Source organism: Cyanistes caeruleus, chromosome 13 (assembly GCF_971803275.1).
Source record: "Cyanistes caeruleus chromosome 13, bCyaCae1.hap1.1, whole genome shotgun sequence".
Taxonomy (NCBI): Eukaryota; Metazoa; Chordata; class Aves; order Passeriformes; family Paridae; genus Cyanistes; species Cyanistes caeruleus.
Genome location: NC_141713.1, coordinates 18,991,084 through 19,017,876, shown reverse-complemented (window position 1 = coordinate 19,017,876; position 26,793 = coordinate 18,991,084). Strand labels below are relative to the sequence as shown.

Genomic DNA, 26,793 nt, shown 5'->3' with positions numbered 1-26,793 from the left:
TATTCTGCTTTTGTTATGGCTCTCGATTTTGTTTGAGAAAGAGTAATTGTGAGCCTGTAGGGTTCTTATTTTTAGGCAGTCTATTGATGAAGACCTGAAGTTCCTTAAATGATGAGGCAATCTGTGTGCCTTATCTTTAGGGCCTCTCTTGAAATCCCACAGGGGTTTCATTGGCCTTGCTATTAGAATGATCTTCAACAGCAGCAAATAAATGACTCCGTGGTTTGCATGCCCTCAGTTCATTTTTTCTGGCATTAGGATGTTGTTTTAGCTCTTTCTTGGTGTCTGTGGAGATCAAATTCATTGTGGCTGCTGCAACTTCTGCTGCTGTTGCTGGAGCTTTTGTGTTGTTTGGCCGTTGAGCTGCCAGTCCTGTCCCCAGTTCCATGATAAAATTTCACCTCCTCCATCAGCAGATCTGTTTTTTCTCTTTGTCTGTGCCATTCCTTGCAGCACTTCTTGAGCCTGACCATGTGCTGTGGGCTGGTGTCCCAACCTCTCTCCCACTGCTTTTCTTGTACTTGTGGCTGTCAGTAGTGACCTCTGTATTTTTGAAACTCTTCATTCAGTCATTTTGTTGCTCCCATTTCATTCCTGAAATAATTCATTGATCTCTTCTTGATACAACTGAACTAGAATTTGGATTTTTTTGTTTTGCCAGGTAGAGCATCATAATATGCTGATGTGTTTTCCTTGTCCAATCGCCCTCTAACATTTCTGGATGTGTAGTAGATGTAAGGGAGAAATTGTTCCCTGTGAGGATGGTGAAGCCCTGGAACAGGGTGCCCAGAGAAGCTGTGGCTGCCCCTGGATCCCTGGAAGTGTCCAAGGACAATATTTTGTGCAATATTTTGCAATTTCTTACTACGTTTTTTTGTGTAGCTTCCCCATATCATCATATAATTGAGCTTGAAGGGGGTCTTGCGACATCTGGAGTTCAGTTGTTTGCTCAGAGCAGCTCTGAGGTGCCACCAGGCCACTCGGTTTGTCATTGTATGTGACAGTACTTGTGTCTGTGTGTGTTACTGATGTGTCCAGTGCCATTTTCCTTTCTCCCTTCATTCTGGCTGAGGGACACTGGTTTTAATCAGCACATACCATGTTGTCCAAGCTGTCACAGCTGTGTTTAACCAAGTCAGGATTCTGGTTATACACTGACATTTCTCATTTGTGTTCTGTATTCCATGGACTTCCCACTTCTGTTGAGCCAGCATGGACATTTGGTAGGTTTTCCTATCTCCACCTTACAGTCCTTGTAAAAATCCTCGTAACAAAACTGTCTCCTGCCTGGGTTTTGGTTGCATTCTCCCCTGTCTAGTTTGCCTAGAGCAAGTGGGGAGAATGATGTTTGGTGTTTGTAGCAAGGACTGGAAGCATCTGGCCTTATCCTAATTCAGGTGGTGCTGGACTTGTGTTCTGCAGGAGTGTTTATAATTACAAAGTCTGCTCCATGTGCCAGTGAGATCCATGAAATATGTCTCATTAGCAGGAGTGTATTTTAAGCCGTTTCACACCTCTGCCACTCCAACAAATGATGCTGAATAATGTTGGAGAGAAAGAGCTGTGATAATTTAATGAAGTGTCCACAGATGGCCGGACTTATTAATTTTTTAGCAGGGTTGGGGTGAGGAGCTGATGCACTTACAAAATAGGCGGCATCTTTGTGATCCGCTGCGTCACTGAGGGGTAGCAGATGTTGGAGCTGTCCTAACAATAGGGGATCATGTTCCCCTTCTCCAGTACCTCCTTGTGGTGCTGAAATCTCCACACTTCCCAAGAGGCTCTTTGGGGAAAGGAGTCATAGTTATGGATTTGTCATGACTTCAAATTCGATCAGGCAGACAGGAATGGGGGAAAATTCAAGTCGCTGAAAATTGTGAGCAGTTTGTGGGATCATTCACAGATTAGTTGGATGGATTTCAGATTGAGAGTGGAAGTTGTAGGGTGGAATGTTTTGAGCTGGTGCTGCTGGAGTTAGAGTTGGATAAGTTTAGTAGAAACTTGAATACAAGTAACTCAGGGCAGCAGTGGCTTTTCACAGATGGTATCCAGGAGGGAACAGGATGGAAAACCTGCCAGCTGCTCCTGTGCTTTACTTTTTCCATATTGCAGTAGGAACGGGGGAAAAAAACAGAAAACGTTTGATGAGCACATCGAGATGTCACAAGAAGGCCTGAGACCAGCTTTGGGAAAATGTTAATTGCACAAACATGTGATGTGTGTGTGTTTAGAGCAGTTTAATGCTTGTACGAAGTGTTACCTTAAATTCCTGTCAGAGCAGTGGCAACAGAGGGGACACACCTGAGGAAAACACAGAGGCTTATGAGCACTCATACAGTCCTGCCACAGGCAGGAGAAGGAGATTCCTCCACAGCTTTCTCTTCCCTAGAGATGAGGAGATGGTTCTTTTTTTCTCACTTTCCTTTTGTGCTGTTGGTTTGGTGAGATGGGTCCCAAAGGGTTGGTAGGACTCTGTGGGGATTAAACGTGTGCGTGGCAGTGGCACCCACGTGAAGCAGAGCAGCATTGGCAGTGTGGCTGGCAGGCTGCAGAGCAGAGGCAGGTGTGACCCTGGAGTTACTGCACTCAGGTGAGTGAGTGAGTTATTTAGTAATGTTTTTTTTCCTTTCAGTCTCCTCAAGTGATTGGCACTGGCTGTGGTCGCAGGGAGGCTGCTGAACTAGATTGGCATCTGGCTCGGGGCAGTGAATTCCCTCATTCTGCAGACTCCAGGAGATGAAATACTGGCTCCATTGAGAGCAGGAGACTACAGCCAGAATTTTAACCATCTGTGTTTTCCAGGAGCATGGGAATTATTGCTCTTCTAGGCACATCTTTTTCAGAAATGGAGACAATGGGCCACAAATCTCAGTAACGCTGAGACTGGGAATGCTGATTGAATGCACCACATTTGCATTAATAGATTGTTCATTCACATTCTGGCCATTGCTCTGAGTTTGGATAAGTGGAAGGGAGAGACAAAAGGGAAGGAGAAAAGAGGGACAGAGTTGACTTCCCCACCTTCTCTGCCATTTGCATTGTCCAAGCAGAAATGAGGGGTCTGGGATGCATCTAATCCCTGTTATATGCACATGAGTGCACTGTTGCTTATGTGTTCTCCTGCCTGCGTCTAGAGAACATTCCAAATGGAAAATCATCCTTCCTAAATTGAGTTTATTAACCTGCATTCTTGCTAGGTCAGTAGTATTTTCCTTTGGTGTCCTAAAATCAATACCTAATGTATGTGCACTGCCACAGAATGACTAATGTGTGTACAAACATGAAAAAATTGTCTTCAATGTCAGGAGCCCAAAGTGTCATTTATCATGACATTCATTTACCAAAAGATGGGGTGATGTCTTCAACTGATTGCCCTGCAACACATGGGTGAAGAGTTGGGGCTGCTTCCTCCATTAGGAGTGTATCTTCCATGCCTGGAAGTGTCCCAAGCCAGGTTGGACAGGGTTTGGAGCATCCTGGGACAGTGGAAGGTGTCCCCACATGTGGCAGGAGGTGGCACTGGATGGGCTTTAAGGTCCATTCCAACCCAAACCATCCTGGGATTCTACTCATCCTTAGAACTTCTTGCTCAGCCTTCTTGATTGAAGTATTTGGGAAATACAAGCCACTAAGAAGAAAGTGTCAACTTTAAAAAAAGTTAACTTTAAAAGTGTTTGTAGCTTAGCTGGACTGAATTGGCTTACATGGTAATGACTTTAGAAATGATTATAGAAAGTTCAGGAAATGCTGGCTTAGAAGTTGATAATTGATATTTTGAAGAGAGCAGCTCTGTAATGGAAAGGTTCTGGGCTGGGAGATGAAAGGGTATTTTCTAGTGGCTCACTGCTGCAGGAGGTGTGCCAGCACTCTGGGACCTGCTCCTGGATTCATAAACAGATCTCCGAATTAATAGTAATTAAGGCCTGGATTTGGAGTGCTTTTTATTATGCATCATGATTGTTTTGTGGTTGTTTGTTGGCTAAAGCAAAGGGTCCTCCTCCACAATGGAGGCTTTTAAGCAGTGCAAATTGCCAATAATTGTAGAATAAGAGAAAATTACTCTTTAGGACAAAATTATAGGCTAGGTTGAAATGTATATTTTAAAACCACACAGGACTATTAGGAAATACAGGTTTTAGTGGCATTTAAGATGACTTGGAAAATGAAATGTGATTTCATTTCTAGTGAGTAGTGAAACCATCTTGAATAAAGCTTATTTAACCTCAGTGGAGCACCTGCACACAACAGAAGGCACAAGGTCTGTCTTGTCCAGGAAATGAACAGTACTTGTAAGGGATTAAAATTAAAGCATATTTGAGCTGTATGTGAGAAATTGCAGGGCTGCAGGCCGCCAGGAACATTCTCACTCGTGCTTGAAGTAGCCAGTGTGGGGCTGTGCCAGTGGGAGCTGCTGGGAGCAAGGAGATGGCAACAGGTGAGGTGAAAACAGAAGTCACAGGTAGGGGTCACCTGGCTAAAGGAGAGAGCCAGGATTCCCTCCCAGGCTGGGGAGAGAACTGGCTTAGTATGCAGTGCTCTTAATAAATGAGGATATTGAGAGAGATAAGAATCAGGTAATTATGAACATCTAATGGGTTCTGTCAAGAAGGAGATTTTCAGAAAGGACAGATGCCTCATGGACTGGAGTTCAGAGGCTCAGGGTTAACAGCCTCATCAGCTGTAAGAACAACTTATTTACCCACTGAATTAGTGAGTGTGGCAAAGGAGGAGACCTTGTTACCCTTGCTGTGGCCTCCATGGTCTCACAGGAAGGATTAAATAATGCTCCAGACTGACTAATGATGGAACTTCTGAGCACAGTGTGCAAAGTCAGGCAGGTGCAGAGATACCTTCGGGTTGTCCTGAGAGGGATGGGTGATTCAGGAGAGGAAAAGGTTACTTGGCTTCTAGGATTGGATTGTGCAGAGCCACTGAGATGGATCTTTTCAGTAGACAGGGAAGCAGTTTTGTAATATTTCTGTGGATGTTTGTGATCTTAAATTACTCTCAGCACTGGGGTTTGCCTTTCTGCCAGCAGTGCTTGGGGGTCAGTTGGAGCAAGGGAGGTTTGAAGAGGGAGTTCTGCTTCATGAGGTAGAACAAATTGTCCAAGAGTTGTGCAGTCTCCACCCTTGGGGATTTTTGAGGTCAAATCCCCAAGAAACCAGCTCTGACCTTGTAGCTGACTCTGCTCTGGCTGGGTCCCTTCCTTCCAAAATCATCCTACCATGCTGCATCTTTAAAGGTGGATAGGGTGTTAGGGGAATGAGAGAGAGAAGCTGAAGATCGTACCTTCATTAAGAAGAAGGAAAGTTGAAAGAAAGAAGTTGGATTTTTTTTTGTTCCTGTGAATACCTTGGAGGGACTGATGGATAAATATCAAAGATGCAAAATAATACCAAAACAAGGTCAAGATCAAAGGACTGCAAGTTGGTTGGAAGTACACTGGGAGGGGAAACTAGAAAGTTTCTCAGAGGAATGAAGTTATGGAAGGAGTCCCCAGGTGGGACTCTGAGAGGGAAGAAAATACATAACAGTTGGAGATGAGCTGTACAGGGTTATGGAAGGAACTTGGCAGGACAGAATCTCCTCTGTTAGGATCCAGGCTGGCTGTCCTGCAGGATTGGTCCTTCTACTGGTACATTCCCGGTGCATTCGTGATAGGTATTAAGTGAGACTTGTGAAAATAGAGGGTGAACTGTGGCAGATTTGATCATTTCCCTGTGCAGAATACTTAGGATGGGGTGACTGTGGCTGGCTGCCCATCCAGCTGTGCCCTCACTCTGCTCCTCAGCAGGATGGAGAGGAAATAAGATTAAAGTTACTGAGTCAAGATGGGATCACTCCCAGTTACTGTAATGGCAGAACAACCTTGACTTGTGGAAAATTAATATAATTTCTTGACAACTAAAGTAATTTGAATGGTAAGAAAACAAAACCAAGCTAAAGCACCTCTCCCTGCCTGTTCCCCATTTTCCAGGTTCAACTCCCTGTCTTTTGTTCCCAATTCTTCAGCCTCATGCTCTACCTGCATCTCTCCAGGGTGACACCCAGAGCTGCTCTTCCTCCTCTCCCTGCTCCTCTGACCTGCCCATTCCAGGGCTGTGCTTCACACTTCCATCACTGCTGTCCTTTAGTTTTCCCTGTTTTGAATGCACTTCACGGATGTGCCCCCAGCTTCAGTGGCTGCCTCACCTGTGGCTCCATGGAACAAGCTCCAGCTGTGTCCCCAGCTTCTTCCCACAACTGCCCCAAGGGTTTGGCCTTCCCAGCCCAGCTGGGAAGCTGTTAAGTGGGCTCTGGGTGTTTCTGGAGAGCATTTCTATGGAAAAGGTGACATGGTTTGTGCAGTGCTGCTGGGTCAGCTCTGTGGCCTGCCCTGGAGAAATTCTGGTCTCAGCCACACTGAGAACATTCATATGTAAATATTTATCTCCATAGTATTTATCTCAGTATTTACCTTGTGACACTGTACAGAGGCTTGTGGAGGTGGAGGTGGTAAGTGAAGGTGTTGTGTGGGCTGCATTGGAGAAGCTGTGGCTGCCCCATCCCTGGAGGTGTCCTAGGCTGGACAGGGCGTGGAGCACCCTGGGACAGTGGAAGGTGTCCCTGTCCATGGCAGGGGGTGGCACTGGGTGAGCTTTAAGGTCCCTTCCAACCCAAACCATTCCAGGATTCTGTGATTGTTGTGTTTGTCTGCCTTTACACCATCCACGTTTAGCATTGTCCTGTCAGCTGTTAAGGCTTTAAAAGAGTCGGAGAGGAACTTAACTTCAAAAACTACATTCTTGAGTCTTGACTTGGACTTCTGAGCTTCAGTGTCACGATCAGAACATTTCAAATTCATTGTTCTTTTGTTTTTCTCGCAGGACTGCCCAGGTTCACGAGCCAGCCGGAGCCCACGTCGGCGTATCGCGGCGGCAGCGCGGTGCTGGGCTGCGAGGTGACGGCGGAGCTGGTGCCGCTGCTGCGCTGGGAGCGCGACCGCCAGGCGCTGGCCCTGGACCGGCGCGTGCTGCAGCTGCCCGGCGGGGCCCTGCTGGTCAGCAACGCCTCGGACACCGACGCGGGGCTCTATCGCTGCGCCCTCGACGGCGGCGGCGCCCCCAAGTACAGCGACGAGGCCGAGCTCAAGATCCTGCCAGGTACTGAGCTGAGCCCGGGGCTCCTGGGTCTGAGCTCTTCAGGGGTGGACATGGACACACTCACAGGCTGCCTGCCCGGATTTAATGCTTCAGCTTTTGAGGCATTTTGGGGAAAAAAATTTAAAAGCCACCGGTAATACGCTTCCATTGGGACGTGATACAAAGGGGGAGCCAAGTGTTCCTTTGAGTATAAATGTTTGGGGACTTGTACATTTGTTCAGGTTGAATCCCATGTTTCAAACCCTGTGTGGAAGCTTTGCAAAGAAGTTAGTGCTTAGTCTGTCGCTCTTGGGATGCTTAAGCTGAGGTGTTTTTAATTCTTCCCCCATTCAGGAAGTTCTCACCACCACTGGGACCTTTGGGGAAGTCTGCAGCTCAGGGTCTTTGTCTGCAGGCCCTGAGCTCTTCACAGGGGTTGGAAACAGGCTGGAAACACTCACAGGCTGCCTTCCCATATTTAATGATTCAGCTTTTAAGACATTTTGGGGAAAGACTTCTTTAAAAAAACCTCAGTAATACACTTCCATTGTGACATGATACAAAGACTGTTTGTGTGAGTATAAAACTTGGGGAATTCCTAAGTTTCTCGGGTTGAATCCCGTGTTTCAAACCCTTTGGAAGCTTTGCAAAGATATTGGTGCTTAGTCCATTGCTCTTGGGATGCTTAAGATGAGGTGCTTTTAATTGTCCCAGTATTGTGGAATTTCTGATTTTCTAAGTAGTGATACCTTTTGGAAGTCTCCAACCCTCAGAGGGAGTGACATTTTATTTTGGAAGGTTCAGTTTTGCCTGTTGTGCTGAAACATTGAGATAATTTTTGTTAGAACAGAAGTCCAGTGCTGATATAAACTGTTGGCACATTCAGTGTGTTCTGTTCCCAGTGCCACCACCAGCTGTTCTAATACAAAGGTTTGAAAAGTGACCAAAAATAGGACAGGAATGTGGGTCATGCTTTCCCAAACCAGGGAAATGCAGGTTGTGTTTCATATGAGGGTCCTTAGTTGTTCCCAGAGCTGTCTTTTCTGGATTAGTCTCCATTTGGAATTCTCATTCAATTGTTACTCTTGGAGAGCTGCTGGAGGGAGATGCTGCATTTCCATCTCTGAAAGCTCTCAGGGTTAGGCTGGACGATGTCGTGGTTGGCCTGACCTGGTTGTGGGCACCTTCAGAGGTCCCTTTCCAGGAATAGTTGTGTTTCTTGTGACTATGGCTCTTCCCTATTTAAAATGCTAAATTATTCTGTAAAATACCCCAATTTTTACAATTATAGCTCTCTTTTGAAACTGAAACTGGGGTGTTGGAAATGAATCATGCTAGAAGTAGGACTGTTCTGTTCAGTTGTAATTTAGCCTTTCCAAAGCCATGTCTCTTCTCCAACTAGGGATACAGGGTTTGAAGAAAAGCACTTTTAGAAAAGATGCTTGGTTGAATTCCTGTAGCTTGGATTGCCATCATGTTTCTTCAGCCCTCATGCTGAGGATTTTGCTGATTTTTTCGGAAACTGAAGCTTTCTTGAAAACTTCCATAATACACTGATCTTTTGAATTCTTTTGGCTCCAGCTATAGTTTCCTCGCTTTTGTAATGCTTTGCTGAAAGTGATGAAATAGAGCTGTGTTAGGGAATTTAAATCATGCTGTTTCTTTGCTCCATCATGAATCCGAAAGTATCGATAGCAAAGTTTGGTAAAATCCCTCCCAGCAGGCTTTTTTTAGAAAGTGGAGATTAAGCTGTTTGAAGGGAAAGCACCCTTAGTCTTGAGTGGCCCCATAATTGATTGTTTGGCCTGAGAAGTATTTGAAAGAAGGATTTGAATTAATCTGTTCTTTATTCAGTTTATTCCCCTTTTAAATGGTTATCTGATGTGTGGCTGACAGTGAACCCACCACTGCTTCCCAGGCTTTGAAACACACCCAGCACACCTCTGCATCCTGGGGATTTGCATCTACAGACAGCGTTCTGCTGCTTCAACGTTCTGCTTTGTCTGCTTCTAGGCTGCCACTGAGCAGGAAGATGCATTTCTGAGCTCTGCCACTTCACAGGGGATGCTTTCAAACATAGCACTGCAAGGGAAAACGTCACTTAATTTTGGGATCCAGTTTCTATTTACCAGTGAGCTGAGCTCCCTTCTGGGTGCTTGGAGCAGCCGGAGTTGTGTCTCCAGGGAATCATCCTGGCTCCTCGCTGTGTAAGGATGGCTGCCTGGAGATGTTGGATCCCTGCTCTGCAGCCTGGCTGGCTCCACATGCTGCTCCAGGTCCCTGTCACTTCTTTATTCCCCACACACAGCAGGGCAGGCAGAGCAGTTCCTGCCAGGAATGGGGCTGGCTCATCCAGGACTGCTCAGAGCTTGGCTGCCTCTGCCTGCGCCAACTCCCACGTGGGATTTCCACCTGTTCTGCTTCCCCCAAGTGTCCTGGCACCTCCTCCTGTTGTGCTTTGGAGCTCGTGTGTGCCCTGAGCTCAGTGCTGTGAACACTCAGTATTATTTTTAGTGTTTTGAGCTGAAGAACACCAAAACAACAACTTCCTGAAATCCCTGCGAGTATCACCTCAGGTCCACGTGAGAGAGAAGCCAAATACATGTGTGATGAGACACCAAATGTGCTTCATTCAGGGAGCAGGAGCAGAGTAGGTACAGAACACTCTGTCCCCATTTTAGGTGGCCAGAAATAGTTTGAGGCCTCATCCAGTTGTGGAGCTTTGCTGCCATAACACCTCCAAGCACCCCCGAGTGCTGGCAGTGCAGGAATTAGGGCAGGGTGAGCAGGGCTTACTCAGCCCAAACTGCAGCTGCTCTGTAGAACTCTTTTCCTCTGGGAACGGTGCAGGGCACAGGCAGAGGGTGCACGCTGTAGTAGGGGCTGAATAAACATGCACTTGGTTTGTGCTGCTTCCTAAGGGTGGGAAGAAAAAGGAACAAACCACTCTCCAGCTTAATCCAATGCAAAACTCCATCGGAGATTCCCTGTTTTCATAAGGAAGGAATACCCGGGTGGGGCATTTTTGTCTTGTGCTCCTTCAGCATGCATGTTCCTTGGTTGTTGTATTTTACTTGGGGTCAGTCACTTCTGCAATAATTCAGTTTTCCAGCATGTAAAAGCACTTCCTCAGGCAGCTCCCTGATGAAGCCCAAGGCTTGCTGGACAAACTCAAAACCTGTTCCTGTCTTTCCTAAATCTCTGCTACTTGGTGGAAGTTCCTGTTTCAGGGCTGTAGTTTTGAGCTGGGATCGTTTCCCAGGGAGTTGGAAGAGTGAGAATCCCAAAAGTGGGGACTTTGCATGTCTGGAGGAAATGGTAGCAAGGCTGGGAGAGGCTCTGACAGAGGCTGTGGGTGAGGTGGGGATGGAATCATCCAGAGGGGGCAGGAAAGGAATTAGAGGTTTCATCTGTGATTTTCTTCTGTTGGCTGGGTTTTGGTTCAGGGGGTTTTTGGTGGTTTTTAACATGACCATTTTCTGATTTTGCACTTGGTGCCAGCTGTGTCCTGTCCTGTTTGCAGATGCAGAGGAGCCGCAGAGCCTGGCACTGCTGAAGCCGCCCTCGTCCCTGACGCGGCTGCCGGGGCAGAGTGCGCTGTTCCCCTGCGTCACCGCGGGGTTCCCACCTCCCCTCGTCAGGTGGACAAGGAACGAGGAAGAGCTTCCCACAGATGGGTGAGTAATGGCTGACAGCCCTGTCTCTGTGTGATGGCAGGAATCCAGCTGGAGTCGGGATTTGGGATTAGTGCACACCTTCCTTCGGGCTTGAAACCCGGAGAGCAGAAGCTGATCCCTAACACTGGAGGGGCTTCAAGGCGCAGTGTTGGGATAAGGGAGTGAGTTCAGGAGACTTTGGAGCAGCCTCAGGGTACTTTTTTGCAGCCATTTGAAGCCAAAAAATCTTGCCTGAAGCCCGCAGGTTATTAAGAGTAGGTTACTTTTTGACTGGCACTGGAGTAGAAGTAGCAATTAAGGGAATAAGGACACTGCAGGGAAAGGAGGACGACTTGGGGTATTCTGAGTTTGAAGCCCTGTGCTCATTCTGTCTGCAGTGGAAACGTCCACTCCGTGTCAGAATGTCCCACAGGAATTGAAGAATAAGTGTTTAAAGCAAAATGACACATTTCCTCATTACAATAGAATATTAAAATTATAGGCACAATGGCAGAAAAACCAGTGAGCTTTCAGAGATGTATCGAGTGAGAACTTATACATTGTCATTGCTGGTGTATGGATACAGTTAGAATAATGTGGTAGAAAAATCTATTTAAAAAAGCAGAACAAATCTTATCAAGCTCATTTTTGTCGATGTAATGAATGTACTTCCGAGAACCAGGGTTGCAAACAGGTATTTGAATGTTTTCCATGTCCCTCAAAGTCAGCAGTGAGATTAATGGGGAGCCAAGTTAATCATGGAACAAGGAGAGGTAAATTGCAGTGTGGCTGACACAGAAAGCAGCCAGAACAATGCTCAAGTCTCTGCAGCACCAGGGATATAATATATCTCTTTTTTGGCAACTCTTAAATTAAAAGAATCCAACGGCTGGTAATTTGAGCTGTCTTTGATGGGAGGCTGCTGTGGGAAATGACAAACAGCCCCTGAGAGATGGTGCTGTGTCAGTGTGAAGGCACATGATTTAAATTCAGGGGTTTTTATAAATGTAAGAACTCACTCTATGAAAACTGGTACAGACTCATTAGAGTAGCACAATCAAATTGGATGAAATGGCAGAATAAATGTGCCTGGTAAGATCTGAATTTGTTTCTCATGTATGTAAAGTGATGTCATGTCATGTCTTCAGGAAGTTTTGCTGCCCCATCCTTCTCTAGGTTGTGGCACATTCAGGGCACAGCGAGGTTAAAGCTCTCCTTTCATTTTCTTGATTTTTGAGACATGAAGTCCAGATTTTCCCATCACTGAATACGGTGCTGTTGATTCCCTTTGGAATTTGCTTCCCTCGTTCCATGAGGTTACCATGATAACTTCTTAGGGCTTCACAGGTATTTTCTTATTCTCATAATTCAGAATGATAAATTGTTCCAGAGGGCTGGAGCATAACATTAGTAAATACACTTGATCTTCAAATGTACACACAATTTGAACCAAGTCTAACCTGATTTTTCAGAATATTTAGCATTAGTTTTTAGTGTTTTGGCCCTTTGTTACAAGAACAGGTTCCAGTTGACTCTTTTCTTCTTGCAACACTTAGCTCTCCTTTTCTTAAAGTGAAATGTGTGCTCATTGTAGGCTTGAGTTTTAAGGTGGGTAAAGGTAGAAATTTGATCTTTTTTCCTTCTGTGGGGTAAACATCTTTCATTGTTTCTTCAAGTGATCAGACTGAGCCCAAGCTCCCATGTCTGCTGCTTGTGACTGTGGCTGAGCAGGGCAGAGATTCAAAGAGCAGAGAACAGAAGCCTCTTAAACTCCATTTACCCTCCAGCTATTGTGTTATTGGTGTGAATAGAATAACTGGAAAATCTCCAGAAATTAAGATTCTTTGTTGGAGAAAAGCCTGCAGTTACTGTTGCTAAATAGCTACCTTAGCTTGTTATGCATGGTCTGTTAATGTAATTACAAATTAAATCACATTTAATTTGTATTAAAATCCTCTTTTGATATAAAAGTACGACTTTCTTAGCGTGGCTTTTCTTTATCCCAAGAAAAAACATGATTCTTTTCATCTGGGCAGGTTTTAATGTCCCTTCTGCCTGGGAAAAGCTCTGAAATCCCAGGTTTGTTTATGCACACCCCCACCCCAAACATTAGCATACATATATGTAGGTATAGCCATATATATTGGAACATTTCTCCCTGTGTGTCTGGGCTTAGGAGACAAAACTCAGACAGCATGGGCAGCCTATCCCTAATTCTGACCCCTTTTTAAAGGGTTTTACACAAAACCTTATTTTTACTTTTGTCGTAACTGTGCTAATTAATTAATACAAAATAGAATGTTTGCCTTTCAAGTTGTATTCCTATGGAGAATTTGGATAGGAGCCTGTATTTATAGGAAAATAGATTAATTTTAAGGATAGGGAGGGGTGGGGTTTTGGTATTAAATATTTGTTATAAGATCTGGAGAAAAGGGAAGGCAATTAAATTTGATGGATTATTTGTTGAAGACTGCAATAAGATTTATGTTAATGGATAAATATGAGTAAACTTGAGTGATGGCAGCCTTGGCAGTTGTTCAGACAGCCTGTAATGCAATATATTGTGAAATTAGTTGCTGTGATAAAATATTTTCCAAATTAATTAGAGTGTGAGAGAAGGAAGCTTTGGGTGTAGGGTGAGAAACGGAAGTTAACTCAGTGCTCCAAGTTTGCATTGGAACAAGGCTCGTGGAACTCCAAGGAATCCCTCTGAATTCACTAACTTGAGGATTTTTCAAGAAATCTGATGGAGAGATTGCTGACTTCTTGGTTCTCCGTATGGAATGCCACAAAAGTCTAAGAAACTTTCCCTTGAGTTGGTTCACTGATCCAGCTCGTAATCTTCATATTTCATAGTTTTCCCAAAACTTCACTTTCTGTGAAAAGAAAGGAGAAGACTAAACCCTGCTCTAGGTTGAGATGTAGCTCAAATTTAGAGCTCCAGAATCCAAGGGAAGGCTCCAGCCTCGTGTGTGGTCCGTGGTGGAAGGTGGGCACCTGGTTGGTCTTTACCATTGGCACTTGGACAGAGTGATCCATGGGCTCAGCACTGGGAATATCCTCCTGCTTTTCCAGCTGGATTGGCTCCATGGGCTCCAGGGCAGTAGTGTCTCTGCCAGGAATGTGGAGAATGCTGAGGGAAATGGAAGCAAGCAGGGAAGGCACTGAAGTATGAGGTTATTGGAACAAATCTTAGGTCCTTGATAGAAAACTTCCTGAAGTAAAATCTCCTGTAGTGTCAACATTGTCTGGTACAAAGGGCTAGAAAGGAGGTGTTATATTCAGGCTGAGTAGCTTTTCAGCTTGGAGCCAACTTGGAGCCTTTGTTACCTGGTGAATATTTTTTATTTCAGTCTCTAGTCTGGCTGAGGATCCTGCTGTGTGCAGGGTCTGTCCTTCAGCAAGTGCAGGAGGCATTTGTGCTTTTGACAATTCCTACCTTGGAAAGGGAAGTCTCAGGTGGCTGCCCAGGTGGATTTGTCCCCAGAGCTTGGGGACACAGGCACAGAGAAATGTCTGGAAGCTGATCTGCTCTGAAAACTTGGAGTTTTCCAACAGCATAGATTGTGTATCTTCATTTACACTGGGACGTGTCTGTGGGAGAGGGAACAAATGGCACAGGTTCTGAAGAAACTGCACTAGATGAGATGCTTCATCTGAAACAAAACCATTGAAAGGACCTGAGCAATAACATTATAATGTCTGTAAAGTCCAGCAAGCTGTGCAGCAGGTTTGTGCTGTTCAGTTTAGCAAAATTTCATGTAATTGAGAAACTCCTGCAGAAACATAGTTGTACAGGTAATGCTTTCCTACAGTGAGGGGATTAGAGCTGAAGGCACTTGTGCCACGTTCATTTCTGCTGGCTGTGCTCATATGAAATCTGTGATTGTATGATCACATCCACATCCCTAATGCTGCCCTTTGCTCAATGCTTCCCACAAAGGTGTGTTATTCCCATTATTACATGTATCTGCTTGCAGAAGTCTGAGTGATTGGTACCAAGTGAATTACACTTGCCCAGCTCAGGAAAGGTTAAGTGTAGCAGAGTAATTATGGAGATTTTTCTGGTAGTAGATCCCACAAAATAATCTAATTTACTGTCTAATTTTATCTGCTGTACTTACTGAGACAGCAAATAGATTATAAGATGTTTGGGGAATAGTAATTTAAAAGAGGGAAGAAAAGCCCAAACCTCAGGGTATAACTGACAGTTTGACTACAGTAAATTAATAAAGGCTCACTATATTTTGTGATAATGAAACACAGAGAGCCTGTGAGTGAGGCATCCGGAGTAGCTCAGTAATTGTACGTTATGGGGGTGCAAGTGAGGGCTGTATAGAATGCATATAAAAGGCTGGAATTTGATTTGCCTCTTCTCTGACATCTGAGTGATCAATCTTTGTTTTTTTTAATGACACTTGAAATTATGTTATCACTTTTATATTAAGCTGATTCTTTGTCTCCGGTGTCTAAAATCCAATTGCTTCACTCTTTTGTGAAAATGCTTCATTGTCCTTACAAAATTAAGATGTTTTGCTTTATTACAAAAGCAGCTTTCCTTTAAGCCCAGGATTTTTCCACAGCTGATTCATACAGAGGGAATCACCAAGGAGTCTGGCAGATTAATTGTTTTCTTCCATTAAACTTCCACTGAATCACCTATTGGGAAATTGAACTCAACTCTGGGTTTTCTGGAGGAAAATAATCAAAGGGAATAAAAACATGGCACATATTGAGATGGCTGAACAGAATTCCCATAAATATTCCAATGCTACAAGTAGCTTGTGAGATCCCCTAGGACACGCTAAAGTGACACCTAGGAATAGTTTTTAATAGTTTCATAGTAGCAGCTGCTGTCAGTAACTTTTGCAGAGGCTGGCAGTGGGAATGAGCATCCTAAGGCACATGTTGCTTTTAAGAGGGTAACAATGGATATCCTGGAAAAGGCATTAATGTCCTCCAAATGCCACGGACATGCTGCTGGCCTTTGATCATTCCTTCAGGATGTGACAGTGGCAGTTCCTGGGGCACAGCTCCTTCCCTGCTCCACTTCCCGCTGTCCCTTCCAGATCCAACTCCCTGCTTTCATCCCAGCCCTCAGCACATTCCCAGCTGCAAGAACAAAAAGTCAAAGCAGCTCCTTTACATAATAAAAGAAGGTAGAAAATTTCTTGTATGGATGTGTCAAGGTCCAGGCTTGTCTTACTGGGGTGGTTTCAGAGCGTGCTTGACGTGCCATTCCCACACAAGCCTGGCACATTTTTCCCAGCCTTTGGGAAGCTCTTCATAGGATTTTTCAAACTCATATCTTCAATTCCCTGCACTTCTTCCAGGGCAGCCTCTCTGTAGTCCTGGTGTTTCTCATGGGAACAGTATGGCTTTCCTCACAGAGCACATCTCTTCAGATGCTTTGAACAGTTAACGCTGGTTATGGTTTTGTTTGCTCTGCTTTTAAATGTATTAACCAGAAATTTGATCAGCAGTTACAGTAGGATCATAAATCAACATTTATCTGATAAATAATAGTGAGATGAGGCAAAAATCTGTGTCCCAGCAATTTACCTGTCCAAGCAGGTCAGGATTGGTCCTACGAATGTAATTTGAGGAAAAATTCAAATGGAGAAAGCACTGAGGTTTATTTTTGTTCATTGGCCATTCCAAATAGAGACTAAAAAAGGCAATTGTTGTAATATTCATATATTGACAGGATTCAGTCCCTTCCTGCCAACAAGCCACATGATGAGAGTGCTAGGCAGGAATCCACCAGGTTCCCTTCCTTTTCCCCAGACTCTTCCTTTACCAACTCCATAAGAGCTGGTGTCTCTGGGTCAGTCAGCTTCCAGGCACAGCTTGTCCTGGCTTGGGGTTCTTGCGTCTTACTGGAAAGTTTATTTGTTATTTTAAGTGGAAACTTGGAGTGTTGAAGGAACTTGGAAGAGTTGTGTACAGATTAGTATCAGGTGAAGGGCAGTGATGGCTGCAGTGGGAGGAGGATGTGGCTGGAGGCTGAGGGTGCTTCACTGAGCATGAAGGGCCACCTTTATCTCCCCATTCAGCAGCAAAAGCAGATGGATTGTAAGGGCTGAGGTAGAAACCCCTCCCTGCTCTTTACAAGTCAGAGGGGGAGGTTCTGTACAGACCCTTTGTCACCTGATCAATCTATATTTTGAATTTCTTTTAACCTGTATCTTCTGAAGCATTTAATCTCTGAGGGATGGCTTACCTTTTCACAGAAATCCCATTCCTCTGCATTGTATGCTGTGCATTGCTGTCCTTGTGTTGTGAAGACACAGTCTCTCCTGTTGTACTTCCCTCAGCTTTCCAAGCAGTCAGTCATTCCAGCTGGAACTGCAAAATGCCTTTTTTTAAATTATGTGATTACAATACCTCATTTTTCTTCAGTTCTGGCTGCTCTTGACTAAATACCTTGGATCACATATAATTAAGAACAAGTGAAGCTGCAAGTGCAAAAAGATGAGCTTCCCTTGTGGAATTGATTGGGTTGAACTTAATTTTCAGTGTGAGATGTGACAGTGTAATTATAACTCCTCTGTGTCCCACACTGGGGTGGTGTCTGTGGCATGACTGTGTCCCTGTGTGTGCAGGGATCTGGGATATGGCTGTGGAATGACTGTGTCCCTGTGTGTGCAGGGATCTGGGATATGGCCATGGCTGTGGAATGACTGTGCCCCTGTGTGTGTGTGCAGGGATCTGGGATATGGCCATGGCTGTGGAATGACTGTGTCCCTGTGTGTGCAGGGATCTGGGATATGGCTGTGGAATGACTGTGTCCCTGTGTGTGCAGGGATCTGGGATATGGCTGTGGAATGACTGTGTCCCTGTGTGTGCAGGTCTGGGCGCTTCCAGCTGCTGGCCGGGGGTACCCTGGAGATCCGGGACGTGGCCGAGGCCGACGCTGGGACCTTCACCTGCATCGCTGAGAGCGGCAATGACACCCTGGAGGCCCAGGCAGAGCTGACAGTCCAAGGTGGGTCAGAGATTCTAATTTTCACAGAGAACACTTCTCCAGATGGCTGAATACCAAGTTTATTCTGTGATTGGTTCAGTGCCCTGTTAAAAACTGAGCCCCGTCAGTACCGTTATAAATATTGTTACTCTGATTTATTATCCAAACTGCTTATAATTTCCTAAACAGCCAAATGAGCTATTTGCTTATAGAGTACAACTTGAGGGTGCTTAAAAGCTGCCCTATCTGCTCCTGTAGTATTAAATGTGATTGATACACTTGTTGGAGGGCCAAGGCCACAATGTGGCTGATCTGAAAGTCAACCTGGTTATCTTTGGAAAGGACATCTCTAATGTATTTTTCATAATCCTTAAAAACGTTGCTGTTTTCAATGAGCTTGCAAGAAGATAAAAGCAGAGATATTTGGTAATATGCTGGTTTATTGTGTATCTAACTGTTTTGCTTACTCTTGCAAGCTATTTTTACTAGGAAAAAGCACTGAAATATTGATAATGTAGTTTTAAAAATATCTTACTATGCATAAAAATTAAATAAAGCAGACTGGGTAAGCAAAGAAGATAGGCCTGTTAAGGAGTGGGAAAAAAAATCAGGTAAAAGTTTCATTCTTTGCCTTTCTTACATTCCATGAGGAAATCTGTCTCTTTTTATTGATTGGACCCTAGTAGGGGTTTGCAGTTCTTTCTCTGAAGTTTCATGGCATACAATGGTTCCCTATAAGAGCTTAGCTGACTTAGTTTATTGTGGACTGTGGTGCTATAAAGTTGGTCTGAAAAGTAATTCTTAGGGGAAAAAATTATTCACTGAACATCTATAAATGAGGGGTTTTCTGTTGACAAAAGGAAAGGTTTTCTGACCAGAAGGAAGTGCTCAGACTCAATCTGGTCATGCAGAAAACTCCACATTTTTCTTACCTTGTATCTTGGCCAGAAGAACAAAGATTTGGTGCTCTGGCTTTGGAAATACCTCCAAGCTTTAGGCTTCAGAACACTTTACAATGGCTTCAAGCAGCTCACTGTGTGCTGTGTTTAATTCAGTTCCAGCCTCTCTATTTTACAGAATTGGTTCTGTGTTTTATGGGCAGTGACAGCAATTAATAACATTAATGATATGATGCAATTAAGCAGGTTGTGGATAAAGCTGAGAGGAGCCTTAGTACAGGACATCCAGCCAGGTCACCTGGGGATGAAAGTGAATTGGAGACAACTCTTTTGCTCCTTATCTGAACCATTGTAAAGGATTTCTTTATTTGGCTGTGAAGATTTGCAGTGGTTTTTGGCAGACTTTCCATGCTGATTTTTTGTTATGCACCTGGCACTGGAAAGAAAATCCTTTATGCTTGAATATTAAAATATATTAAAGATTCTACAGTGCATCTGATAGTGACATGTCTGATTTTACTTCTTAGTTCTAATCTTAATTCTACTTTCCTTGAAAGGTCACTGTAGGGAGTAATTGTATTTCTGCATTACTGTAGTTTGGTGCAGGGTTGAAAAGCTTGAATAACTGTTACCTGATCCCTGGATCATTTTCTTCTAGACCAAAGAAATTGTCATCTCTCCCCACCTAATAACAGCATGATTTTGCTTAATTTAAGTTCTTTCTGCCATTCTTGGAAATTAGTCTGGCAGCATTTCAGACAAGAAATCCATTTTTTCGGGTACTAACTCCCTTCTGTATTTTTCTGCAGCTCTCCTTGAAGCCCTTGTTTTTTCTAAGAGGTTTCACTCTTTACTGGGGGTGGTGCTCAGGCAGCCAATTTTTCTCCTTCTAATAACATTTCCCCATGGGAGTTCAGAGATGGAATTGCGTGCCAAGGAGGTGATGCCATTGCTTGGCAGTGTTAGGCAGTGAAACTGGAGAGGTGTTCCTGTGGCTGCCTCTCAGCTGAGATTTCCCAGCAGTGCCAGGGTCGGGCTGACTGAAGTTTGCAGGCAGAAACAACCTGCTTTATCCACTTGTAAGTTTGACTCAAAAGAATGCTCTTAAAGGTCACTTTGCTCCATGACCAGCTTTTCTGTGTCCTCTAACGAGGATACAAAGCCCTGCAAGAACATGAGCGTCTCTGGTGTGGTGCTGGCCACTGGAATATTCCTTCCATGGCAGTGGGGATGAAATTGCTGGCCATACCTAGGGGGAAGGTGCTCTCAGGTTTGTCACACTGGGGCTGTGCTCAGCTGGCAGGAAAATACCTGAATTTCACTGTGGGTTTGTGTGAGGTATGAGCGAGGTGGTTGGGGAAAGCTCATTCCAATTTATGTGGGACTGTTCTGTCACTAATCCTGGGAGTTCCTGGGGTGTTTTTGGTTACTTTTGGCACCATTTTCAATTATGATACATAATAAGGATATGTGATAATTGATACATTCAGTGCAGTTACTCAGATCCTGTCGGTAACACTTAAGGATATCACCAGTTTCACGTACCTGGAAATAGTTGAACCCCTGTGTCATAAATAAAAGGTGCTAGAGGAGCCTTCTATTGCCCTAATGGTGGGTTTGAAAAAATGATTGGGATTTGTTTCCCTACACACATCATAGAAGGACTGAATCAGGAAAATGACCTTTAACTTGACTAGAAAGGTACTAAAGAGTCCAGAAGAATTCTACAAAAAATTCTGTCCTCAGTCTCTTTATCTGCATAGTGTATCTGGGAGGTAGAGTCAAGAAATTTCCTTCCCTTTGGAAGGGAATTTTGGCTGCTCCATTCCCGGCAATGTCCAAGGCCAGGCTGGACAGGGCTTGGAGCAGCCTGGGCTGGTGGAAGGTGTCGCTGCCCTTGGCAGGGAGTGAACGTGACCTGGCAGGTCCCTCCCAACCCAAACCATTCAGTGATTCTGTGTCTCTGCAAACTGGAGGTTTCATGCACACACTGAACTTTTGCCTGCTGCATCTGAGGAGTGGTTTCATGTGGAAGAGAGCAGGGAATGTCCCAGGGAAAGCCTGTGGCTGAGAGAGTCTCAGTCCCTAAAGCTGGACATTGCTGAATCCCGTCCACAGCTGAGCCAGGGCCAAACACTGAATGTTTAAAAGGTGGAATGGATAAAACATGTGTGCACCTTTGTGCCCAGAATATCACAGGGGATGGAAAAGGGATGCCTTCGGTTTTCCTTGGGTGCAAAAGCTGGTGTCACCACAGTCCAGGCCAGGCAGGGACAGGCACTTCCTGTGGTGGAGGCAAGAATTTGGTGCCTGAAAAGTCACCTCTGTCTTGGCTGTAGTGACAGTGCTCTCCCCTCTCTGTGGGTGATGCTGCCAGGTTATTTACAACACCTGTAATGAACTCAGAGCACTGGAAAAATTTGTTTTGCTCTCCCCAGTCATGAAAGAATCTGTAGCGTTTCCCTCAGATAAGAGTGGGAAGTGATGACGGCAGAGCTGGGGAAACAGGTAGTTACTGTATTTAATCTGCTCAGCCTGGAAGAGCCAGAGTGGCAGTTAAATACTGGGAAGGTCATGAGTTCAGCCTTCAGCTGGGCAATATTTCAAATTGATGGCTGTGCCCAGCACCCTGGGGCTTTGTGCAGGGGCTGGGACTGAGTGAGGTCACCACAGGGGCTTCCTGTGGCCTGCCTTGGTGCTGGGGTGGGGACAGCAGCTTGGGGGACTTTCTCTCACTGTTGAAATATTTACTGCAGTTAATAATGAACCAGAAAATCATAAACAAACCCCCAAAAATTTCCATTTTCAATCTCCTGTAAAATTGACATGGCAATTTCTGAAGCCTGTAAAATAAATAAATCCCTGTGTTTGTGGGAGAAGAGTGAGAGTTGCTCTTTGCTGTTGTTTGTTACTGCCTTTCAGTGAGTTTTTGGAATAGTAGAAAGTCAACTTCTGAATTGTCTAGGACAGCATTCAGTGTCTGATAGTGTATCTTAAGTATTATGCATTAAATGTCTTGCTGTGTTAACATAACAAAATCTAAAAATAAAACCAGAGAAGTTTCTTTTGGGGTATCTGTAATGATAAATCAGAGACTGCGTGTGGCACTTGGCTGGTCACAGCCTCGTTTGTGCTGCCAGAGCAAATTGTATGGAAAAAACCAAATGCAGAAGTGTTTTGATGGAATTGTCCACTTTGTGCTTCAGAAGGAAGTGCTGGAAATGACAAGGCTCACAGCAATTGCAAAGCCTTATTCCAGCAGAAAATAGGTATTTTGGAGTGTTGGTCCTGCAGCGTCAGGGAGCAGTGATTTCTCTGTTCTGGGGGCTTTGGCAGGATTGCCTCACCTTGATTTCCCTGTTGCCTTTGCTCTTGCTCGGATGGGGTCTCTAGTACTTTGATTACTCATGGCAGGTAATTATTGTAAATTTTAAATTGAAGATTTGGGCTTAAAAACTAGTTGTGATTATACATCTATTAGTATATGACTTGTTATTAAAATAAAAGAATGTACCAGGATGTGTGAGGCAAATCAAGACTTTCTTTAGAACAAAGTCAAGACAGCTGCAGAAGGAAGAGCAGCCTGAATGTGAAGAGCCCTGGGTTTGTTTTCCAGGCTTCACTGGGGCTTTGATAAAAGCTGATGCCATCCTCCCCAGAAATTGTAGCTGTTTGCAAAGCACATTAAGTCCTGCAGCAGCAGAGTAATATGTCTGGGTAACTCTTAGTTTTGCATTAAGCTTTCATTATTATTGGAAACAATTCCAGGGAAGAAACTTGAACCATCACTGAAAATTACTCAGACCTTTCTCATACCTTCTTGATGATCTTCATCGATTTCTCTCTCTAATTAAGCTTAGTGCTGTATTTGATAATGGGTTGCCCCTCAATTAGAGAGTCAAGAGATGCTCCACGAACCTGAATCTGTTAAAGGCTCATGTGGGAGACAAAGTATTGTCCTTTTTGGGGGTCTTGGAACGTGCTGCTTGGAGAAGCTCTTGGAAGTAAAAACACCCCCTTGGCTTCATAGGAGTTATTTCTTGCCCTGAAAATATAGTGAGTAATTAGTGACCTTTTTTCTGTAGTGATGCAAACAAGGGCAGTGGGTCCAGGAGTCTGGGGAAGGTGGATGAGCTGAACTCCCGAGAATTTGGGTCTCTACCACTGCACTTCACTGTTTGTCTGACAGAGCTTTCTCAAAGTCCTCCCTGTTGCTCCTTAGTGTAGTTTAATGTGAATGGAGTTCACAGTTTACTTTTGAATTCAGCTAACTGGGAATTTTTTCTCTCACATTTATATTCAAGGCAAGTGTTGCTGATGGAAAAGTTATTAACAGATTTTCAAGTACCTGGGAGAGGAAGGACAGGGGAGCATTATTTTAATGCTACCTCACTTGTTCAGATTGTACCTGGACACCAGAAAAGCCTGTCTTCGGGAGAGGTGTAATTTCTAATACCAAAGGTAAATTCCCCAAAATGTTCTTTGCATCATGCAGAAGTCCCACTCTGGTGATCAAGGCTGTGATCTGATTTCTGTTCCACAGGGCTTGGGCTCAGCAGAACCTCTGCTTTTCCTGCTCAGTGTCGAGATCTTGTTCTGGAGCTGGGCTGTTGTAATGTTGCAGGTTTTTTGGTGTGTCTTGATGTTTTTCTAAGACCAACAGGAACATTTGTCCGGCCCTTGACATGTGGAAGAGAGCTTGCCACGTTCTCAGTGGGGGCACCAGCATTTATTTTCTGTAGCTGTGTTTCCAAAAGTCAGCAGTGAGCTTTGCTGGAATTTAAAGGAGGATTCTCTGGTAGCAGTGCAGATGTTTAACATTCTGAGGTGGTCAGAGAACAGTGATTTGTGCTGTAGGAGAAGCTCAGGGGAGCCCTGCCAGGCCATGATCTGTGCCTTGCTGCCGCGCTCAGGGCTGCGAGGTTTTTCTGACCTTTGCCGAGGTCGGGGCTGAGCAGGGGCAGCTGCTGGGTGTGCCTTGTGCTGTGCCTGTGGCCGGTGGGATCCCTGGACAAGTTTGGGATGACCCCGGGATGATGCTGGTGGTGAGGACAGGGATGATGTGCCCCTCTCTAGGGACCATCCCTCGGACCATGGGGTGTGCAGATCCCAGATAATCCTGCTGCAAGGGAGGCTTTGCCTCTTACAAAGTCTTTTCCAAAGACCTGACAACTTTAATCATGAGGTTCTTGTACATGGAACATCTGAAATTCCCTGGACAGTCTGATTGCATCTGGAAAAGTTGTCTCTGTGTTACAAAGGTGCTGCAGAGCTTGCAAACGCATTTTTGTGGCACTGAAAAAACAGTTACAAAACAGCCCCCATATGGGCAGGGGTTCATGAGGACAGGGATGAAATCCTTTGGGATGGGTGTCCATAATGGAATGGTGTGAGGATTTGGGAAGTAAGATCCAGAACTGCACATGCCAGGAAGATGAGATGCGTGTGGAGTTTAAAAAAAACAAACACCTCTTTGTGAGATAAATATATATTTATAAAAAAGCCATTAAGAAAGACAAAACCAAATGATCAGTAACCCATAGAATTAACACAAATGGTTTTCCTTGTAAACGTTCTTGAGGAATCCTTGGGGATAATGAAAATGTTACTAAATTAAGCAGCAGTGTCTTAAATATCTGCTGTGTTGAAACTGATATTGAGCTGAGGGAATTGTAAAGGCTGGTTTCTCTTTCGGTCAGAGTTTCTAATAAATGAGGATCATATTTACAGGGGTTTGAACCAGCTGCTGCTTTATGGACAGAAATCCTTTTCCCCAAAAATGACTTTTAAAACAGTAAGCTGAGGCTGTGCCTTTGGCCTAGACAGGCAGTTAAAGAAAATGCAGGGTTTTGCCCAAGGTTCATATTTAGGGGTGGGGTTTTATTTTGGTCTCCAAAGTAAAAAATGTGCTTTTTAGTTTGGAACAGGCTTTGCCCAGCGAAGGATTTACTCTTTTTGCAGTGTGTTTTTCATACAATGCTCATGGTGCCAAGTGCTCATGGATACTTGTAAGGTTTCAAGGATATGTATGTACTAGAGATAAGCTACAGGGGTTTTAATTCTCCTTTTATTCCCCATCGAAAGGAGATGACAGAATTTCAATTGCAAACTAAAAGCTGAAAGGTTCAGTAGTAATTTTTAAGTTGCACATGCCAGAGACTTCCAAGAAATGTGAATGTGTGAACTAAGCAGCTCATTAAAATGCCTTTTGCCTCTAAGTGAGACTCTTTTTATAGGAGTTGTGCCCTAAATGGTGAGTACTTTTCTCTGTGCATCAGGGTCATCCTTCCATTTTAATTGGTTGAATCAAGCTCCAAGTTTAATTTTTGAATTTATGGGATTTAATTTTTATTTTTTTTTCCATTTCAGCAGAAACTTTTGCAGTTTTCACACCACCAAATTTCATGACAAAAAACTGAGCGTGATATTAAAGTGGAAATGCTGAGGAACACCACACATCAATCAGCCTTGAGAGAGAGCCCATACCATAAAGTGAACATAGACTTTCTTTCAAGTTAAATTTTTATGATGGTTAAGCTGACTCTCATCCAGCAGATAATTGATTTCTCTAATGGGAGCCAGATTATTGCCATTACTGGATGTCTCATTATCCAAACTTTAGTCCTTGGCAGGGAAGTTTCTCCCAAAGTTGCAGAGATGAAACAATCCGGTAATTTGTGGGAAGGAGGTGGGCTCTTATCTGTGGTGGCTGATTCCCTATGCAGTCTTGCAGTTAATTAGTTTGTCTTCGTGAGGAGAATTATTTAAAGGAAAACCACGGTGGAGTTTGGGTTCCTGGGGTAAACAGCTTTGGTTATGATGCCAGTGGAAGTTAAACACTTGCAGTGTCTGGAGGAGATGGGAAGCCTTGGAGGCAGCTGTGAGCTGCCTAATAAAGGTGTTTTGTGCTCCTCAAGGTGCTCTCTCCAGAGGGGTGCTGGGGGCAGGCCTGGAGGGAAATGGGAACAGGATCCAAGGTACTCACAGAAGGAAACCAGGATCAAAGCAGGCTGGTTAATGGTTAATGAGGGGCAGAACGTTATTTTTATATTGAATATTTTTCTAAGCAGTCCCAAATTCTGGCAGCTCTGCGGTCTTGTTTGTTTTCAAGCGCTGACTCAAAGGTCACATCTATGATCTCTCTTTTTCACATCCTTAGGAGCTTAAATGTAGTCTCAGTGTAACATGAAACAAAGCACTTGCAGGTGAGGGTATAAATTGCTGTACTGTAGTACCTCAAAGCACCCTGTGCTCTGGAAGTGCCACTCCCCAGTGTGTCTCTCACATCAGATGGTTTTAGCTCTGGTAAAGCACTTGGTTCTGCAAAGACACGTGAGTAAAAGGGGGCTCGTGCTCATCCTGAGTTACAAGGCTTGGAGCCTCCTCATCACTGATGGGTTAATGCACAGAATGCAGGATTGCTCAGCATTTCTCTTTGTACTGCCTGCAGTGGGTGTAGTCATGCAAGTTGCAAAACCTTCCCAAAAGGTGCTGCATATCTGTCAGGAGCTGGATCAGCAAGCACAAGGAGCAGTTCCCTTAGGCAGGACAGTGCAACGTATTTTTTCCATAGCAATGTGGCAGAGTGGAGTGGGATTTGAAAGAGATGTAATGTTTTGGCAGCCTTTGGAAATAATTCTGCTTCATGTTCTGTAACTCAATGAGCTCCAAGCTCAAATTATTGCTCTTTGTTTATCCTGATGGAATAATGTTCATGAAAGAGCCTGGGAAGCACAGGGCAGTCAGTGGCACCTCAGTGCCCAACAGGGTCATGGAGCAGATCCTGCTGGAAACTGCAGGAAGGCACAAAGGGAAGTGAGGAGAGCGAGGGAAGAGCAACAGGATCAACTGCCTGGGCTTGTGCAAAGCATCAGAGCTGTCCTGGGTGATCCCAGTCTCTGGGCACGCAGGGATTTGGGGGATGTGTCCTGGCTGAGTGAGGATTTCTGGCCAAGAGCTTCCCTGTGAGGGTGAGGAGGCCCTGGCACAGAGAAGCTGTGGCTGCCCCATCCCTGGCAGTGTCCAGGGCCAGGCTGGACGGGGCTCTGAGGGGTGGCAGTGGCCCCTTCCCCACCACCCTCTGGCTCTGTGGCAGGCCTGGAGCTGGTGTTAGATGGGGAGCTCAGGGAAGAACCAAAGAGGCTGAA

At 44.6% G+C, this 26,793-nt stretch overlaps 1 protein-coding gene across 13 annotated transcripts in view; it reads left to right on the top strand.

Annotated features, from left to right (window-relative positions):
• The window catches only part of NEO1 (neogenin 1), a 155,987-nt gene that overhangs the window by 57,495 nt on the left and 71,699 nt on the right, over positions 1-26,793 (top strand). For all 13 annotated transcript variants that reach the window (XM_086848435.1, XM_086848436.1, XM_086848428.1 and 10 more), the window contains exons 3-5: positions 6,870-7,145; positions 10,648-10,801; positions 17,632-17,768. In XM_086848435.1, coding sequence (XP_086704561.1) covers positions 6,870-7,145; positions 10,648-10,801; positions 17,632-17,768 — 567 coding nt within the window. The remainder of the gene's footprint in view (positions 1-6,869; positions 7,146-10,647; positions 10,802-17,631; positions 17,769-26,793) is intronic.